Source organism: Salminus brasiliensis, chromosome 21 (assembly GCF_030463535.1).
Source record: "Salminus brasiliensis chromosome 21, fSalBra1.hap2, whole genome shotgun sequence".
Classification (NCBI taxonomy): domain Eukaryota; kingdom Metazoa; phylum Chordata; class Actinopteri; order Characiformes; family Bryconidae; genus Salminus; species Salminus brasiliensis.
The window spans coordinates 24,504,823-24,526,053 of record NC_132898.1 but is presented as its reverse complement, the minus strand read 5'-3'; the positions used below and the strand labels follow the sequence as shown (position 1 = coordinate 24,526,053).

The following is a 21,231-nucleotide window of genomic DNA, read 5'->3' as shown; positions in this document are numbered from 1 at the left end:
GCAATAAAAGACGTTTACAAACACGGTGAACTATTGTCTAATTATCGTTATCGTCAGAATCCCAGAAAATATTTGGTTGGTTGGTGGTTGGTGTGGCGCAACTGATAAAACCACTAGCTGCCAGTGAGCTATTACACCATGTGGGAGACCAGGGTTCCAGTCCCAGTCTGGGTGACCGTATGCTGCACTACACCAATAAGAGTCCCTGGGCAAGACTCCTAACACTACATTGGCCCACCTGAGTTATACGAGTCACCTTGTAAGTCGCTCTGGATAAGAGCGTCAGCTAAATGCAGTAAACGTAAATATTGAAATACCATTTTTCAGAGATGTTGTAATGGACACAGTGATGGAAAAGCACAGCTTACTGTAAGAATGTTATTAGTATTTATTCTAATATCAGTTTTTTGTAAATGTGTAAACGAACAATTACGTTCAGATAAGGAGTTTTTCATTCTGATTTACACAGCCGGCCTAAATCTGTATATTAGGGGTAGAGGATCATTTCCATTCTTAGAAACTGTCAGATTGAAGGTTTAACATTTACTGAAGGACAGATTTTAAACGGCACAGTGTTAATTTTGTCACCCTGTGAACAAACTATGATGTATTTGGTCATTTTTTTAGATTTTAAATGAGACGGGATGAGATTGTATGGACGATGTTTAAATGTAAGACCACCCATACTGCGGTATTTCTGTGAAACGCAGTGTGATACCGCCCTACCCTAATGCCCACACACTAAACCTCAGCAGTGTTGAAAGTGCTAATAGGGAGGGTGAGATGTAGTACTAGTGTTTTTTCCCCCCCACCACAGCCCACCGCACAACCTTCCAGCTGACTTAGCCCATCACTTTCATTTATTTTAGTAATAAAAACTAGGTTACTGGAGGTTATTTCAATATTGATCGTTCAAACACTGATAAAAGTAGCAAGTAGAGTCACACAGTGAGGAAAAAGAAATCCTGTATAGGATTCCTGTATGACTCAAAAAATATATATATATATATTTAAAAAAAAAGATGACTCAAGCCACACCGATAATCGCTTTAGCATCGCACTGCCATTGCTTTAATGCCTAGAGATTCCCACCCCTACTGTATATATCAGGATCTTTTCGGAGGTTTGACTGAAAAACCTGCGACAATTTAATCACCACAGGAAATTCATGCTTATACCAACTATCCCTTAGTAATAAACCCATAACATAGCACTAAAAGATCACTACGGACATCTCGACACACTGAAAACTGATGAAATGGCTTTTCAAGTGTTCAGCAACAAAACTGGGAACCTCAAAATAGGAGAAAATCAGTGTAGGCGCTTCATCTGAGCCAGAAAAGAAGACAGAAAGACGCCGCGAGTTTAAGAGTGTAGAGGTGCCGACTGCCTGAAGGTGAAACGTCAGTGCGCTGTCTGTGAATCAGATCATCAGCGTGCAGCCTGAAAAAGCCGTTATCAGTGGGGTTATGAGCAGCAGGGTGCTGAGAGAGAGTGGGAGGAGTGTGTATGTGTACGGCTGGTGTGTGTAACACTCCGCCCAAACTCACGCAAGCATGCAAGATAAGTCAAACCTATACTAACAGACTCAGGAAAAAACTGGTGGGCTGGTGTTCTGTGAGCACACACACGAAAGCTCTCCGGCTTGATGAACAGCGATCAGGGTTGATGAATAGTGTCGTGTAGGATAAAGTGGACGTGGAGACAGACGTCCAGCATCAAACAGATCAAAGTTAACATCCTGCTCCATCAAGACCAGACCGTCAGACCAAGTGGCTGGCGTAACGTTGTGCAAGGGGCCAAATCCATTCTTCAGTGCATTTCACAACCTGAGCTCAGTCTCATTACAAACTAAAATACACCATATGGACAAAAGTATTGGGACACCTGCTCATTCATTGTTTCTTCTGAAATCAAGGGCATTAAAGTAGCTGGAGTGACCGTCTCGACCATCCATGGAAGACAACTTTCTGCTAGATTTTTTGGAGCACTTTTGTGAGGGTTTGATTGCCACAAGAGTGACAAGAGTGTCCGTGAGGTCAGGATGTTAGATAATCACCAACCCACCTCATCCCCAGCTCCCATTCTAGAGAACACAGTTCCACTGCTCCACAGCTCAATGCTGAGGGGGGTCTTTATATCCCTCTAGCCCACGCCTGGCATTTGGCATGGTGCCCATAGTAACGTTTAACTGCTCCAGAGAGTCCAATTCTATTACCAGCATGTCTCTACAGGGACTTCCTTACACATAACCGTGTGTTTACACTATGCCCTGGTGACAGGCAGGAGGTTGTAAGGACGGATTCGGGAGGGCAGAAAGAGGTAGAAAGTGGTTTTATGTTGTGTGGTGTGTAAAATGTTATAAATAAAAAACAAAATGTTGAAATTGAGACCTTAGTCCTCAGTGTCCTCATATATATTTATTATATATAGAAAAAAAAAACAATAAACCAGGACTGATCCTGCTTTTTCTAATGAAACACACACAGTTAGTCAGTACAAATGATATCCACCATAAACTCAGCACAGCACTAATTAGTGGACTTCTCCACTAATATATTGTTAGTACTCATTTTTTTCTCTTTTCTTTTGACCTTTTTGAATCCATTTCATTGTCTTACCCCAAAATGCAGAGCATATTGACCAGCCTTATTCTGATTATGTTAAATTATCAAATTTGTTGGACTGAACTGTTCACGTTTGTATACAAACCATATGCAATCATGTGAAAGAAGACAACTGCGTAACTTTCCATCAATAACACAATGTGAGTTCTTTTAAACCATGTGATAGAATGAGCAGACTGAAGTAAGGAAGTGTGTGTGTATGTGTGAGCATGCATGTGTGTGTGTGTAATCACTGCTGGTTAGAGAGTTCAAGGAAGGGTGAAGCAGGTATTAAAATAGGGGCCATCAACACCACAACGTCCAGCTGTGTGTGTGTGGGGAACTTAAAGCCGGAGAGCTTAAAATATTTGTCCAAACCTCACCGGACTCCGAGAGCTGACCTCAAATTTGGTCAGACACTGTTTCCCCCCCCAAATACGGGTCGGGCTCAGGTTAGGTTCAAACTTCACGTTTGGGTTCTTCCGACCTGACTCCCGGCCTTTACAGATATCACCTGATTTACCCAGTCTTTACTCTCCCTCTATACTTCCACTACCTTTACACAGTGCTTAATCTGCATGTTGGAGCTGTACACACACACACACACTCCTGCTATTGAGAGAATTTATCAGTGGGGTCCACAAGGCCCATGCTGTGATACCAGGTGCACAGTCGATAAAATAAGGTAAGTGGATTCGGGAGAGATCAGTTTACTGCAGTCAGCAGGATTTTATCATCAGTTTATACGGACTAAAATAGTTCCTAGATTATATACCTATACATATATACACATATATATGTTTTATATACAGAAATGTTCTAGGATTGAACAGGTGAAGAACATCCTGCTCCATCAGCACATTGGAAACGTTTGGAATCTTTTCAGAAAATGTTAAAAAATAAAAACAGGAGCCCCTGAGTGGTTCAGCAGAATAAGGAGCGGTCACTGTAACCAGAGGATCGCTAGTTCGAATTCTGGTCATGCTGCTAGGCATCGGCTGCCGGGGCCCCAGGGGGCACAATCGGCCTTGCTCTCTCCAGGGTGGGTAGACGGAACTTTGTCCCGACATCACTCCAGTGCAATGCTGGCCGGCACTGGCGTTCGCTGGCTGATGCAACAGAGCCGGGTGGCGGTTCAGAAAGAGAGGTACTGGCTAGTGCCTGTGTTGGAGGACGCGTGTGCTGGTCTTCATCCTTCCAGTGGGTGGAGAATATGTATGGTTTGGGTAACTGTCGATCCAAATTGAGGAGGAGAAAATGTGATAAAATTCAGAAGTAAAAGTAAAAATCCTGTGAAATCCCATGAAGTGAGCTTGGAAGGAGTGGGTCTGGGACAATGGCCTTAACTACTAAGCCTTCTGGATGTGTTGTGGGCTTAATTCAGCAAAACACTGATGAAGGGAGGTGCCTACCTGATGTAACAGTACTGGTAACAGTAACAATTCTAATATACCAGGACTGACTGAGTGGAGATACCCGTTGAGCCTGGTACGCAGTCCAAGGTAGCTACTGATACTACAAGGCTCACCTATTGTTGGAAGGACAGAACCATAGAACTGTCGAAACAAAGAAGTGAAACAAAGTTCAGTTATAAACTTTAGAGAGAGAGCAGGACAGAGAGTGAGGGACTCCAAAAGAGACAGACAGCCAAGTAGACAAATAGAAAAGCACAGTCATGAAGATTATCACGACGTCATGAATCGTGTGTGTGTGTGTGTGTGTGTGTGTGTGTGTGTGTGTGTACGCAGGCACCACTCACTTCATCTGCTTGACAATGGTGCTCTTCCCCGATTCTCCAGCACCTGCAACACACACAAAACCCAACGTTATACAAACAAACCAACCAATGCATCCCTTAAAAAGTCCCCCAGCATGTGTAAACCGTTCAGATGGAGCGCTGAGCTGACAGGTTCCAGAGAGAAAAGAGTCCAAAAGCAGGAGCTCAGTCAAAGCAGCTAACGTTGCTAACAGTGAAAGTAAGCCGTCTCTGCGTAGTATAGAAACACTGCTGAATGTAAACACGAGAGCAAACGAGACTTTAAGCTGTAAAATCCAGCACACTCATTCATCCTTCATTCTCGTTTAGTTAGAGTGTGTGGGAAACACACACACACACACACACACACACACACACACACACACACACACACACACTCTCTCTTATTAATGTCTCAGTGAGTAACACGCACTTAAGTGTTCATAAGGACTGTAGAGAGTTTGAGTGAATAACCACTGGTCTGGGGCTTGCTGTGATAAATGAGTGTAGAACTGTACTCAAGTATTTAAAAAGCTGACCTTTACTTTCTTAGACTGTCATCATGCTGTTAAATCTCATACCGCTGCAACTCTACGATCAGATCCTGTTTGTTGAAGATTACAGCAGCTCTGAGAGAGGCTCCCTGTTTACAGGACGCTGCAGGTCCTTGTTCAGCCGCTAGATGGAACTACAGAGCTTGTGCACGCCTGCAGAAGCCCATTAGAACCAGGGTTGTACTCCACCCTGTGTGCTGTGTCTCATATATAAACTCACATATTGGAGGAAGCAGAGTAAAGGCTTTTAACACCCCTAACCAGATACCCCTCTCCAGAGTCCATCACCCAGCCCTGTACAGTATCAGTATCAGTATCAGCCCAGCCTAGCCTAGCCCAGTCCAGTCCAGAGCATCAGAAAACAGCAGAGCTAGCAAACACCACTAACCACACAAAAAGCCAGCAAACAGTGAAGACCACATTTAACCATCACCTAAAGTACAGCAGCAACAGTCGGAAAGCTGAAGGAATCCTGGTCAAAGTGCTGGAGTTTCCACTCTGGGCTCCACAGAGCAGCTCTGCACAGGAATTCACTGACCACAGTTCTAAATGTGGTTGATTCCAAAAATCGAAAGCACATCTTATCTTCTTCTTGAGAGACAACGCTGGGAACATCACAGAAGCCCTGCACGGTGATACATTACCAAATTAGCTTGGAGGGGCTAATGTAGCATCCAGCCCCACACACTGCCATTATCGGCGCCGACGACACTAATCAGTCCACCTCTAAAAAGCAAATCGCTGTGGTCACATTTTTTACTTTGACAAATTATAAATCTGGCAGTTGTTCCTTGTATGGTATCAAATTTCATGAGGAATGGACCAACAGAAATACTCCAAAATTACTTGGATTCAAACCTTTGAAAGTTACGTCGCCCTGTAAAGCTACCTTTTCTTTTCGTTGTTTGGAGATACAAGTTTTTTCGAAGGTTAAACGTAACCCTCCTGCTGCCCTCAGAGTAATAGAACAGGGCCTGACGCAGACCTGTTTCCTTTTCGATGCATTTTATCCACCCACTGTTTCTACATTTAGATTTTATAATAGCTGTAATAAGCTTTTTAAAGGCTTCCTCGTAAAGCAGGTTCCAGTGCAGTGTCGGGGAACGTCAGAGCGAGTCTGGGTGGTTTGTTATTGCTCAGTTGCTCAGAGAAGTTTTACCATTTTAGCCTGAGTGCGTCACTCATCCTCCTAATATTCAGAACATCACTGTTATTAATATAGCACTAGAGCAGACACAGAGGTAATAAAGAACAGCACAGATCTCCATGTAGATTCAATCTCTCTCACCCATGCTCTCTCTCTCTCGGGTCTGTGAATGTCACAACAATGTTTATTTCCACAAGCACACAGTGACATGCTACTCATCTGCCTTCCACACACACACACACACACACACACACACACACACACACACACACACACACACACACCTCATCTGTTATTACAGTCAAACACACACCCAGCTGTCGTCCCTCACACACACACACGCTCGCCCATATTTGTCATCGCACTCTGTTTTCAGCTGGATCGGGATGCAGTCTGTCACGTCCTGAGTGCCACTGGGCCTGAGTTGTGTGTGTGTAAGAGAGAGGGAAAGAGAGAGATAGAGAGAGAGTATGTGTGTGTGTGTGTGTGTGTGTGTGTGTGTGTGTGTGTGTGATAGAGAGAGGGAGAGAGTGTTTATGTCACATGACACAGGGATTGTTGCAATTTCTCCGCAGACTCGCAGAGACATGTATGAAGACGTGAATGTCTGATAAAGCTGAGATTCACCTCAAGGCTGAAACTGTGTGATATCTCTATCTCTCGCTCTCGCTCTCTCTCTCTCGCCCTCTGACAATGGACAAAAATATTGGGACACCTGCTCATTTATTGCTTCTTCTGAAATTAAGGGTATAAAAACTGTCTGTACTGCCCAAGGAAGAAGGCTTTCTGCTAGATTCTGAAGCATTGCTGTGAGGAATTGATTGCATTTAGCAACGAGAGCATTAGTGAGGTCAGGGTGTTGAATGATGACCCCCAGCCCACCTCATTCTCAGCTCCCCAACTTTTCCCCAAAGTATTAGCTGGAGGACCAACCATCACCCCTGACATTCTCTGGCAACTAGAGGGAATAGACAAGCGTGTGTGGGTGCATTTGCACATCACAGTGTCAGCAATAGGTGCAACTTAAAGCAGCTGAATGCAATTCTTTGGAAGGGGTGTCCATAAACAATGCATATACAAGTGTGTGTGTGTGTGTGTGTGTGTTTAGACCTCAGTCTTAAAAACCTTCCAAGCAAACCTGGAAGTTTAGAAACTAGTTTTCCAGCTCTGGAAACATCTGGGAGGTGGAAGTGAGCAGTGTCTCTTTTCTGAGTTGCCTTTCTGAGACCTTAAAACCACATCCAGGAGAGACCAGCTTTTACACCGGAGTGCTATATATAGAGGTAAACATCAGCAGGACATCAGCCTTTAATATCGCAGCGTGTGCTGTGGTTACCAGACACTGAGCATGAGCCGCTGAACTCAAACACCTGACACACGCACACACAAACGCACACCTGCAGATCAGCCTTCATACTTACTACAGACTTCAGATACATCCCTCAAAACACACCCACCCGTCACACACGCGCAGCATGACTCTACTGAGAAAACACTCATTAGGATGCTATTCACATCATCCCAGCACTCACTGTCTCCGTGTGTAGTGAGAGATTACTCCATGGTTGGCAGACTCCCTTCACATCACACTCTCTGAGCTTAATCTGTTACGCATGCTCTGTCTCCTTCACCACGTGCTGCTAAAAACATCCTGCCAGATAATCACCCATATCTAAAGGTCCTGTTTGGAGAGGCCAGCGCTGCAGCAGCACTCAGCCTGGTGTTTTAATCATCACTGAAAATACTGACAGCACTGAAGTGTGCATATCATGTTCCTAACCAATCAACCAAACTCAGTGTGTTTACATACTAGATGTCCAAATGTTTGTGGACACCCCTCCTAATGAATGCATTCAGCTTCTTTTAAGTTGCACCCATTGCTGACACGTATGTGCAAATGCACACAAAAATATACACAGCTTGTTTAGTCCCTGTAGAGAAGTACTGCCAATAGAATAGGACTCTCTGGAGCAGGTAAACATGAACCTACTGACACTATGCCTGATGCCAGACGTGGGTTAGTGGGGTACAAAGCTCTCCAAGCAGCAACAGTGTTCTCTGGAATGATGGTTGGTCCAAAATAGCCAGCAGCCACTCCTGGTTTACAGACTCAAATGTGGCCAGGTGTATGTATCCTATTAGAAATGCCTTGCATGATGATGACGATGCACTATTACGTTTGTCTGGTTGGTGTTCCACCCAATATTTTTTGGGAGGAGTTGGGGAGGAGGTAGTGGTTTGGTCATCCAACATCCTGACTCTCAGTAACGCTCCTGATGCTGAATGCAAACAAATGCTCACAGCAATGCCCCAACACGCCTTCTTCCCTGGGTAGTAGAGAATATAGTTACTCTATTAAAAGTAGGATACATTTTTTTTAAACATCCTTGAGCAGATGTCCCAATACTTTTGTCCATCTGTTGTATATAAGTACTCCTGTAATTCCTGTCCCAAACACATTCTTTCAATTACTAGAACGTAAATTGACTGAGGAAAGGAGATGTAGGTAGTCACTGGCTGCTTCAGGGGCATCGTATCTACAAACGGAGGCACTTTCCGAACACACCACAAACATTTCCGCTTGATCAGAACAGGTTAAGCTAAATTGGGTCAGCTGCAGAACTTTTCAACGTACTGACACATTTAGGGCATTATACTGGGGAATATTTGCAAACTGTACTCACATTTTAAGGGGCAAAATTGTTGATTATAGCAGCATTGTGGTAAATGTTTATTTACGTTGCCCTTGCCTAGCATTGTTCTGCTGTAAAAGTAAAGGATGTGCTAGCGTTAGCTGAAGCAGGGTATTGGCATGCACAAGCACATCAGTGACTCACTGGACTCGCTTCTGGAAAAGCATCTTAGCAAAAAGATTATTCCGTAACGGTTGAGCTGGCAGCACAATGAACACTCTCTCTACAAGATAAGATTATAGTTAAAGAGAATAAGGTGGTTCTGGAAACTCCGCCCCCGGAATATTTGCATTCACATGTAAATATACATCTGGAAATTCTCCAAAGAAGGAAGAAGCCATTCCCTATTCAGTGGATGCTCATGTTACAAGGTTTCCATGTATTTATTATGTAATGGGAGACTGCATTAGGAATATCCTGACCTAGTTAATTTGCCCCCCTAACGAATCAGTCTCTCTTAATGCTGAGTATCAGTGTCAGAGATACTGAGACGACCTGATCTTCGCAGTAAAATCCCTTTATGTTTAGTAGCAGTTTCTATAATGGGACTGATGGATTTAGTTTAGTCGTGACTTTCCTATAAATGACCGTTTTATAGTGTTTAATATCTTATAATCCAGTCTGACTCCCTGACCCTCCTGACCAATCAGCTACCAGCTTCTTTTAAACACAGCAGTCAGGTCACTTCCTGTGTGTGTAGTGGTGGTACACACTCTGGATTGATATCTGATGTTGGTCTACTGGTGTGTAGTAACTGGTGTATAGTGGGTGAATGTGCTGTGATTAGGCTTTCTATAGCGTGTGTGTATTAGAATTAGCGTTAGCCTCCCCTCGGTTCTGAATGTGCTCTTCAGTGCTGGTTTAAAACCCAAAGAAAGGAGAGCAGTTCTCCTGCCAGACTCTCAACATCTGAACTACTGCTGCAGGCTGGGAATGATTGCTTGAGAACACCAGATGGCGCTCTGAACTGGATGGGGGTTAAAAAAAAAAAAAAAAAAGCTGATACCTGATCCATTATAATATGCCTGGATCGGCCCTGATCCTGATTCGCTGGGTTGGATCAAGACATCCGCAGACGTCGTAGTTAGCATGCTGCAAACTTCAGCCATAGTGGATAACATTTAAATACAACCAGTCAGAATAGTGAATATCCAACTAACGTCTAGCATCAGCTAGGATCAGATAAACATCGGCATCAACTAACATCAGCCACAGCTGTAGTCTTGCACATCACTAGCCGTAGTCAGTATAGTCCAGGTGTAGCAGATCAGATTTATACCAGTGCTGTGTAAAGCTTGTTCAACCCTTACAATAGTTCTTAGTTCTTTGGTCAAACCACCACCACCACCACCACCATCCCACAGCAATGGAACAGTAATATTGATGTTTCCCCACACACTGTGAGTAAGCTGCGAGTTAGTCCAGGGCAGCCAAGACAACGCAGCCCCTGACTGAGGCTTTAATGACTGTAAATATCACAGAGACTCAGAGTAACAAGAGAGTACGACAAGTCCCACAGCTAATGTGCGACACAGCAGGAGACCACACACACACATTTCTCCCAGTGTCTTACTGAGATGGGCCACAAGGGAGGACTGCAAATGAGGCTTAGGTCTCAGTGGGGTTTCCCTGCATAAATGAAAGTTTAAATTAAAATGAAATGAAAATGTGGCCTAAACTGCTGCAGCCGTTCCTTTTCAAATCAGTATCTGAGATTTGCAGACAGCTTAGAGCTCAACAATGAAGCCAAAAAGCCATTAGCTGCCCTACAGTCTTTCTCTAGAGCTCATTCAGGCAAGACGGCAGAATCAGAGCTCCAGCTGGCATTCGCATTCAGGAACTGTATTTATTTTTCTTTGATTAACGAAGGGAATAATCAGGTAAACCGTTTCCAAATGACTGGTTTTCCTTCAGAAAGAAAAGCTAGCACTGAATTTGGATCATTAAGACTGTAGTTGAGTCGTGTCCATCAACCCGTACAACCGTAAAGGGCACATATTTTGTTTCACAGTAGATTCTGAATAATCAGTACTTATTAGGTACTGAATAATTTGTATTCATTAAATAAACATTAAGTTATTAAAACTTCTTTAAAAGAACAGATGTTAAATAGTCAGTAGAAATTAATAATCAGCACATACTAAATTACATAATGAATAGTAATTAAAAAATAAGTAAATACTACATAATTAATAGGTATTTAATCATTAATCATTGAATAAATCAGTAAATACTGAATATGAAAATGTATAGGTACTGAGTAACTACTGTACCAACTCACTAGGTACTGATTAATCACTTTTTAGTAGGAGTAATTAGTAGGTACTAATGCAGCTCTACACCAGGCACAAAATAATTAACACTTCCTGAATAATTAGTAGGTACTGCATAATACTAGCTGAAAAATAAGCAGACACTGATAATTAGTATTTACTAAATAATTAAGTACTGAATAATTAGTGGATACTAAATAATACACTCAGGTTAATAATTATCAGGTACTGAATAATAACCAATAATTAAATAATGAGTAGTTTGAGTGATTAGTATTTACTAAATAATTAGTAGTTATATCATTAATTTCGCCACTACAGAAAAACTTATTTTAAAACTAAAAAAGAAAGCTCAGGTTTAAGGGGTTAAACTGGTCAGAGAGGTCCCACTTTTCAATCTCGTTACCTTCAGCAGACAGCTAATTATACCCACTGTGTTTCTCACTCTAGCCCCCCGTCTGATAGATCCTGCAGGCTGCTTCAGCGACGGCATGCTTTAATAGTTTTGGGCTTTAATTAGTGAGTGTTAGGCCCTCCTCTGGGCACTAAGGGACGTGTCAATTCCTGCGGGGATGGGGAAAAAAAGGCAATGTGACGAGTGTGTGCGCGCGTGTGTGTGTGTGGTCCCTGAAGACAGGCTGCAGTGTGTGAACGCTGTGCCTCAATAGAATTGATCACTCCCACTGCCTAAAGTTAAAAACTGATGAAAAGGGTAATAACCAGTATCCCTGCATGCTCCTGGTGTAGAGTCGTGTGTGTGTGTGTGTGTGTGTGTGTGTGTGTGTGTGTGTGTGTGTGTGTGTTGGGAGGTGGGTGTGTCTCTTTAGGAAAGTGTGGCACGTTGACAGAGAATGAACAGATGTAATAAACAGTCACACACACACATACCTAATGTCCAGATGTTTGTGGACACCCCTAATGAATACATTCAGCTACATTAAGTCTCACCCATTGCTGACACATATTTGCAAATGCACACACAGCTTGTCCAGCCCAGCCCAGTCCCCTGTTAAGCAGCATTGAGCTGTGGAGCAGTGACTATGGTTGGTGCTACATCCAATGTTTTTGGGATGAGTTGGAGATGAGGTGGAGTGGTGATCATTCAACATCCTGACCTCACAAACACTCTTGTTGCTAAATGCAATCAAATCCTTAAGCAATGCTTTTTATTTTTTGCTTTCAGAAAAAACAATGAATGAGCAGGTGTCCCAATACTTTCGTCCATCCTTGTGTAAGAGCAAGAGATGGTGTCATAATCGCACACAGTGTCCTCTCAGGAGTGTGAGTGTGTGTCATTAAGCAACATGACTGCGATGCCTAGAGCGGATATCACCACTCTGATCTGATCTCGGACCAGTTAGTCAGTTCTACCTGTCTTACTGAAGCGTGTACCTGATGGTATGAGGCACATCTCTGACACGATGGGGTTAAAACAGCATGACTAATGTTCAGCCCGATATCATCATCATCATCATCAGCCTCAGAGCTGATTCAAGATATGGGAGGCAGCATAACTGTGGTATTTTAAGCAGATATGACACTTCTTCCAGCTCCACCACGCTGCTCCAGAAGCTTAACAGCTCAAAACTATTGCGCTGTTTCGGAGTTCTTTACAGAAGTTAATAAATACAGGGCTTTAAAAGGCTTATGAGCGTATTAACACAGGTTAATAATTACTTTAAAGCCTTGCTCATGCTCAATGCGCCTGCATATTCGCCCTTGTGTGTTCTAAGGGGACCCAGCTGTGGTTCTCCGGCGTCTGGGTGCAGCTGACAGACTGACCGCCCATAGCAACACTGCCTCAAGATCCATCTGCAGGACTGCTGCAACCTTCTGCTCATGATAAACACACACACACACACGTCCGTGCTGTAGGGCTGGAGATCAGCTGAAAACTGTTTAACAGGCCTTTTTAGAGCTTTACTGTTTTACATAGTTGTACATACTACATATTTACAGCTGCAAAATGTACAAACTTTCAGTGGTTTGCAATAAACCAATCAAACAAGAACCATTTCAATATCTCAACACAACTAAGACCACAAGTGCTTTCTTCACTTTCAACACATCAACACATCCCTCACGACTGCAGTCTCAGAATTATTCAACCCCTTCATGACAAGCGTCTTAAGTACCCCTTTTGCTGTTATGACCCTGCAAATGTTATACACAGCCAGACACCAGCTACTGGCAGCATTCCTGTGGCACCTTCCACCTCCAGTTTACTGATATTCCTGGGTTTGCATGCTGCAACCACCGTCTTTAAATCCTACCAAAGACATTTCCATGGGGCTCAAGTCAGGCAACTGTGAAGATCACCCTAGAAGCTTCCAGGACTTCTTCTGAAATGAAGTCTTAATGGACGTTATGAGATTCTGGTTTGTGAAGCGATGAAACAAAACTGGAACTTTTTGCCTTTTGGGCCTATGGACCAGCAGTACATCTGGAGGAGAAAGAATGAAGCATGCAAGCAAGTAGGATTTAGTCAAGTATCAGGAACTCCCAGGAGACAGCCATCGGGACAGTGATCCCTAGCATATACCTTAAAGCCCACGGAAGCTTGGTTTCAGAAGAGGTCCTGGATGATTCTGGAGTGGTTGCCACGGTCACCTGACACCAGTCAACCCCATAGAAAATCTTTGGTGGGATTTGAAGAAGGTGTCTGCTGCACGCAAAGCCAGAAGTATTTGTGAATTGGAGGCTATTGCCCATGAGGAATGGGCTAGGATTTCTCAGGAAATGCTGCAAGAAGCTGGTGTCTGGTTGTGCGTCACATCTGCAGCAGGTCATAAAAGCTAAAGGGTGCTCTATTAAGACGCAAGCCATGACGTGGTTAAATAATTTAGAGACTGCAGTCGTCAGTAAAAGTGGCATTTTGTGTGGAATCTGGAGAAAGAACCAAGCTTAGTTCTTCACACTAGCTCACAAAATCGCAACTTCTTCAAAAGGAAAAATCCACCTGCATCTGGTTTAATGTGATCTGGTGCTTGTACAGTAAAAACTCAACGTAGAGCCTAAATAATATATACATGCATTCATAGCCGTCAAATTCGGCCTAACTCCAGATTTATCCCTAAGCTGCAACTGAGGTCCTTCCAGAAAAGTGTGTGTACAGTAAATAAACTTTGATTCTTCTGTTGAGTAAACATCAACAGCAGACAAACCTGCAAGAACACACAGGTTAATCCAGCACAGCCGGGCGACTCTCCTACTCAAAACACTCCCACTAAAGCTGGCTGCTAACAGCTGAGCTGAATCTGATGTGTTTTATTAGTAAAAATCACGCAACAGCACTGGACTCCGGCCCTCCAGGACTCCAGTTCTCAAACCCGGGTGTGCAGTCGGGCCTATGGCTGGAGCCACAAGTTTAGCTTATTCAAATCGAACTGCCTGACTGGGGGGGGGGGTTAGTAGTGCTCTGGTCTAGTAGTTACCGTTAGCCTCTAAATCTTAATATAAACAGTCTACAGATAACTATGTTGCTGGGTCAGAAATAAAGCATCAGCCGGTCCTATATTACAGATATAGAACTCTGAGTGCGGGAAATGTACATTTAATGTAAAGATCAGAGCAACTTCAAAGACCTGCCAGTCAAGCACATCTGCTTGCAGAGACAAGAAGACGATCAAACAGCATTTATGTGATCAAAGCTGAACAAGGAAGGTGATGAGGGTGCGGAGTCTGAGAGCACCACAGGGTCAGGGGGGAGAGGGAGAGGGAGAGGGAGAGAGAGAGAGAGAGAGAGAGAGAGAGAGAGAGAGAGAGAGAGAGAGAGAGAGAGAGAATCCTACAGTGCTCATGAATGGAATTTTACACAGGGCGATATACTGCGGTCAGAAACGCTAATATTTCTCCCAGTGTCGACACTACACCCATCTGGTGTACCCACACCACACCAGAGACAGAGGCGACGCTACAGGAGCTGCAGAAGAAGACGAAGGAGAGGAAGATGGAGAAGGAACAGGAAGCAAATGTGGAAACTGGAGCAATTCAGAGCATCACATACTGTGTTATGGCACCTTTCTCACAGCAAATAGTCAAATACACACCTTACAATACCAGTACAATTTCACACACTTACACTGCTGAATGACGATGAAGGAAGGAGAGAGGGAGGGAGACAGAGAGACTCCAGTGTTTGTGTAAGTGTTGTAGTGAGTGTGTAATCTGAGGTGGTTTGGTGTTGTAAGCATGAAAAAGGAAGAGTTAAGGTTTTGAAAGAAGAGAGAAAGACAAAGAGGCCTGTGTGTGAGTGTGTGTGAGAGAGAGAGACTGGACTGCCAATGTTCACGGTCATTGAAGTCACATACTCCCTTTTAGAGAGAGTGTCAAAAGAGCAAGAGAGTGTCTTCTTCAGCGCACACGCACACACACACACCCCACTGGTGTTCGCTCATTAGGTCTGGTCCAGAGGCCATCCACCAAAGCTCAAAACACCCAAAGGCTCCTCAACCTCAACATTCAAAATTCAAATTAATACAAGTTAAACTGAAGCAAAATGAAACTACACAGTAAACCCCACACAATCCCCAGGGATAGATGTCAGGGGTTATAGTGCTTTTAGGGTTACAGCACCACCCGTACAAAGACTTCGCTAGCTCCCTCCATTGGCCACTGATGCGGTCTAATCCTCTGAAGACACTCTGCAACTTCCAGTATCATTAGGAACTCTGGCAGCAGCTGTGCTGAAAGAGAACTTAATTAAAACTTCATGTCATTAATTCTGAATGCCTTTTATTTAATGAAACGAGCCAGAGATGACAAATGCACGTCCTATTACTCTCTCCCAACGGAACGAAGACGGAGCTTTTTAAAAACCCGCCGTAGGCCAGCGCATTTTACCGGCTCCGGCGTCAATACAGCAGAGAGGAGAGCATCGATTCTGGAACGAGAGCGACCACTTCTGCGGGCATGGAGACAGGCTTGGTGACGTGTGTTCTGCTGAGCTAGGCTACAGTGTAGTGCAGACAGCAGTCTGTTTTCAGAATCAAACACTCAGGCACATTGTTTATTCTGTTTGGTGAGTTATGCTGGTGGTCTGTAGCCTTTTATCATCTCTACTGGATGTGGAACTGATTCTACACTGGTTCTTTGAGCAATGGCATGAAAGAACTTTTGGCTTCATAAAGAAACAATCGGTTTAGAGGAGGCAATTAAAATAATGCCCATCCATGCATTTATTACATAATTACCCATTTAAACCTCTGGACACTACGAGAGCTCCGGCGTGTCAAATGCATCAAACATTTCCTGCATCTGTAGAGCCTGTCCTTCCCATTGCATCTCATTGCCAGAACGTGCGTGACTCACATCCGGAGTTGCGAGGCTGTGAAGACGAGTCCACATACTACTCTCTGCCTCCCACCCTTTCTAACTAATGGATTTGTGCGTCCATCATCTGCCCCTCATCTGTAACTGGTGGATTCATGCGTCAGTCTATGTTTTGTGTAGAACTGACCCATGGACACTCAAACTCATCTTCTGCCTCTTGCTATTTATAAACTAGTTTATTCAGACATTTCACTACTTTTGTGAAGCCAATACTCAGGATAAGCCGTTACAAGCACCAAAATAATTCATCCACATGATTAAAGGTGTGTTTTTGCAGGAAACATGAAGTTTTTTAGGGTAGGTGTATCTATTCATACAGTGCTCTAGATCACATGGGTCTCTTATAGAGAGAGATGAGATTGTTCTGAACATTTTATTATGAAACGAAGTTTCTTTTTCCACACAAGTGCCTTTAAAGGGGAGTTTAAGAAGATATTCAAAAATTGAGAAAATGCCCTTAGACTCCAGAAGGTTACGCAACTGTGTGACTGACATGCGTTAAAAAAAATACATACAATTAATTCATCCATTCATTCATTTAAATGTTACCACCATTCATTTATTCATCAATCCATCCATGTCGTTCTACTCAAGTGATCAACGTAGTGGGTTATAAATGACTTCAGACAGATAAACTGGTTCTAGATAAGTTGCACAGAGATGCACTTGTTTTGATGAAAAGAACCTCAAAAAGGGAGTAGGGGTTAAGCCAAAGTGTGTGTGCGTGTGTGTGTGTTCGCTCTGATTTTGCTGCTGATTGGAGATGTGTATCTGACAGGGTAGAATCCACAGAAGAGCTGCAGTGACAGATCAGTCATCCACACACACACAGGAAGTTCTTTGCAAATCGCCATGGTAACCCACCCAGCAAAAAGATGGAAAGAGAGCAGAAAGGAAATGAGAGGTGGCGGCAGCACAGCTGATCTTTCTGCCTTCATCGCTCCCCTCCCTGTCATCTCCTCTCCTCTCAGCTCTGATCCTCCTGCTCTCTGTTCTGAAGGTGCCAAACACCGCCACCCTTCAACACAGCTCTGGAGGTGTTCCTTCACACTCGTTCAGCAGGAGCTTCCTCAGCTGTCTTTACAAACAGAGCTGCTATACCTACCACACACACACACACACACACACACACACACACACACACACACACACACACACACACAACAATGAAGCATTAATCGCCATTACTGAGCTTTCCATGAGTTTCTAGTGGGAGGTGGAACATTGATGGTTCCCCAGATATATTTACATGCCCTTTATTTACTTTATTAGCTTCATTTACTGTGTTATGTTTTAGTAGGATCAGGGCTGATCCAGCATTTCTTATGGATCAGGTATCGGCTATTTTAATCCTGATCCATTTCTAAGTCTCAGTCACAGCGTTCAGAGCGCCATCTGGTTTCCTCAAGGCGTACAGACAGGCAGCAGTGTGGAGCCATTTTACAGTGGAACATGAAAAACCAAAATATCTAAACTGTTTTACCAGCGGGAGAACCACTCTCCTTTCTGCCTTTTTAAAGCAGCACTGAAGAGCACATTCAGAACCGTATGGAGGCTAACGCTAATGCTAAAACACACACACATACTCACTCATGCTATATAAACCCAAATCACAGCCCATTCACCCACTATAAACCAGCTATTTTACAGCAGTAGTTGACAAGCAACAACATACATCAGTCCAGAATGTGCATCACTACACACCGGACCGGACTTCAAGGAGCTGGGAACTGATTGGTCAGGGAGGAGAATCAGACTGGATTATAAGATATTAAACACACTAAAGGGGTCATTTTAAGAAAAGTCTAAATCAATCCATCCAGAATGTCTCAATATAAGCTGCTACTATAAAAGGTGATTTTATTGAACATTTTAATCAGCAGCTCATCTTATCTAAACTATTGGCTGTGTTATTTATACACATGCAAAGATCGGATGGGATCGGATCAGGTAAGGCCTTTCTCCGTTCCTGATTCACAGAGTGGCTCCTCTACAGCTTTTGGTCGTTGAGAACATTGAACTGTATTGATTATAATATGTAATAAACTTTGTGCTCATTTTTGGTCAAAATAATCTCAGTGGAAATCATTTACTCAAGATTTATAATGAAATCAAAGTTAAACTTAATTCTGCACATTGAATCATTCTTAAAGAATCAGAACCAAACTGAATCAAAGTGAACCTATAGAATCTCCTCTTAATTAAATATAAGTGAATCAAACTGAATCAGCTCTGAAACTCTGCTGTTATCAGACAGCATCGGACCGCATAACTTCGTCCACCACTGCCGCAAAGGCTGCGGGCAGCGCTGCAATACGCTGTGTGTGTTTACATTGTGTAAGTGTGTGAGAGTGCTGTTTGGTGGAACGCAGCAGGCATAAGGAGTGGTTTCCCCCGCAGCGCTAACAGAGGGGCCTTTGTGCACACACACACACACACACACACACCCTAAGTTCTGTTCTCCTGCTCATTTGCTTTGCTTTCCTTTTGTAGTGTCCACGTCTCCCCACCACTCACACACTCACTCACTCACTCACTCACTCTCCCCTACAGGTTCTGAATCTCACTCTTTCCCCCTCCCTCACTTTCTCCCCTACAGGTTCTAAATCTCACTCTTTCCCCCTCCCTCACTCTCTCCCCTACAGGTTCTAAGTCTCACTCTTTCCCCATCCCTCACTCTCTCCCCTACAGGTTCTAAATCTCACTCTTTCCTCCTAAATCTCTCCCCTACAGGTTCTAAATCTCACTCTTTCCTCCTAAATCTCTCCCCTACAGGTTCTAAATCTCACTCTTTCCCCCTCCCTCACTCTCACCCCTACAGGTTCTAAATCTCACTCCTTCCCCCTCCCTCACTCTCTCCCCTACAGGTTCTAAATCTCACTTTTTCCTCCTAAATCTTTCCCCTACAGGTTCTAAGTCTCACTCTTTCCCCATCCCTCACTCTCTCCCCTACAGGTTCTAAATCTCACTCTTTCCTCCTCACTCTCTCCCCTACAGGTTCTAAGTCTCACTCTTTCCCCATCCCTCACTCTCTCCCCTACAGGTTCTAAATCTCACTCTTTCCCCCTCCCTCACTCTCACCCCTACAGGTTCTAAATCTCACTCTTTCCCCCTCCCTCACTCTCACCCCTACAGGTTCTAAATCTCACTCCTTCCCCCTCCCTCACTCTCTCCCCTACAGGTTCTAAATCTCACTCTTTCCTCCTCCCTCACTCTCTCCCCTACAGGTTCTAAATCTCACTTTTTCCTCCTAAATCTTTCCCCTACAGGTTCTAAGTCTCACTCTTTCCCCATCCCTCACTCTCTCCCCTACAGGTTCTAAATCTCACTCTTTCCTCCTCACTCTCTCCCCTACAGGTTCTAAGTCTCACTCTTTCCCCATCCCTCACTCTCTCCCCTACAGGTTCTAAATCTCACCCTTTCCCCCTCCCTCACTCTCTCCCTTACAGGTTCTAAATCTCACTCTTTCCCCCTCCCTCACTCTCTCCCCTACAGGTTCTAAGTCTCACTCTTTTCCCCTCCCTCACTCTCTCCCCTACAGGTTCTAAATCTCACTCTTTTCTCCTAAATCTTTCCCCTTCAGGTTCTAAATCTCACTCTTTCCTCCTCACCCTCTCCCCTACAGGTTCTAAATCTCACTCTTTCCTCCTCACTCTCTCCCCTACAGGTTCTAAATCTCACTCTTTCCTCCTAAATCTTTCACCTACAGGTTCTAAATCTCACTCTTTCCTCCTAAATCTTTCCCCTACAGGTTCTAAATCTCACTAAGCCTCCCTCCTTTCTGAGGTTCGGAGTCTTGTTATCTCAATTTCTCACCTTTCTCTTCCCTCACTCTCTCCTCTCAGGTTTTCGGTCTCTTTCGCTCTCCTACAGGTTCTGAACCTCGCTCACTCTCTCCTCTCAGGTTTTCGGTCTCTTTCGCTCTCCTACAGGTTCTGAACCTCGCTCACTCTCTCCTCTCAGGTTTTCGGTCTCTTTCGCTCTCCTACCGGTTCTGACCCTCGCTCACTTTCTCCTCTCAGGTTTTCGGGCTCTTTCACTCTCCTACAGGTTCTGACCCTCGCTCACTTTCTCCTCTCAGGTTCTCGGTCTCTTTCGCTCTCCTACAGGTTCTGAACCTCGCTCACTCTCTCCTCTCAGGTTTTCGGTCTCTTTCGCTCTCCTACAGGTTCTGAACCTCGCTCACTCTCTCCTCTCAGGTTTTCGGGCTCTTTCACTCTCCTACAGGTTCTGACCCTCGCTCACTTTCTCCTCTCAGGTTCTCGGTCTCTTTCGCTCTCCTACAGGTTCTGAACCTCACTCACTCTCTCCTCTCAGGTTTTCGGTCTCTTTCGCTCTCCTACAGGTTCTGAACCTCGCTCACTCTCTCCTCTCAGGTTTTCAGAGTCTCTCATTGTTCCCTTAGATCACACACAATGCTCTCAAACTCCATCCTTTCTACTAACGTTATGGTTAAGGGAGTTTTCCATTAAAACATGATCAAATATTTAAGAGAGAATCAGGACTGAAGATCAGAGGGGTGGGGAAATTCTGCACAGCTTCCACAGGATCGGAGTGCCAGTTGTACAAGTGCCCGACACACAAACCATAAACAAACAAACAAACCAAATAATCAATCAATTCAAAAGAAGACGCTCAAAACGTTTTGTTGGAATAATGGTCTCCACTGTCCAGGGAAGAAGGCTTACTAGAGATCTACTAGATTCTGGAGCAAGAGCGCTAGTGAGGTCAGGATACGTTGGATGATCACCACCCCACTCCATCCTCAACTCATTCCAAAAGTATTGGATGGAGAACCATCCATCATCCTAGAGAACACAGTTCCACTGCTCCACAGCTCAATGCTGTTCCTGGTATGAAAATGAAACAAG

At 44.0% G+C, this 21,231-nt stretch overlaps 1 protein-coding gene across 1 annotated transcript in view; it reads right to left on the bottom strand.

Annotated features, from left to right (window-relative positions):
• The window catches only part of gnai2a (guanine nucleotide binding protein (G protein), alpha inhibiting activity polypeptide 2a), a 72,469-nt gene that overhangs the window by 19,503 nt on the left and 31,735 nt on the right, over nucleotides 1-21,231 (bottom strand). The window contains exon 2 of the mRNA XM_072666411.1: nucleotides 4,366-4,408. Within this exon, the coding sequence (XP_072522512.1) occupies nucleotides 4,366-4,408 (43 nt within the window). The remainder of the gene's footprint in view (nucleotides 1-4,365; nucleotides 4,409-21,231) is intronic.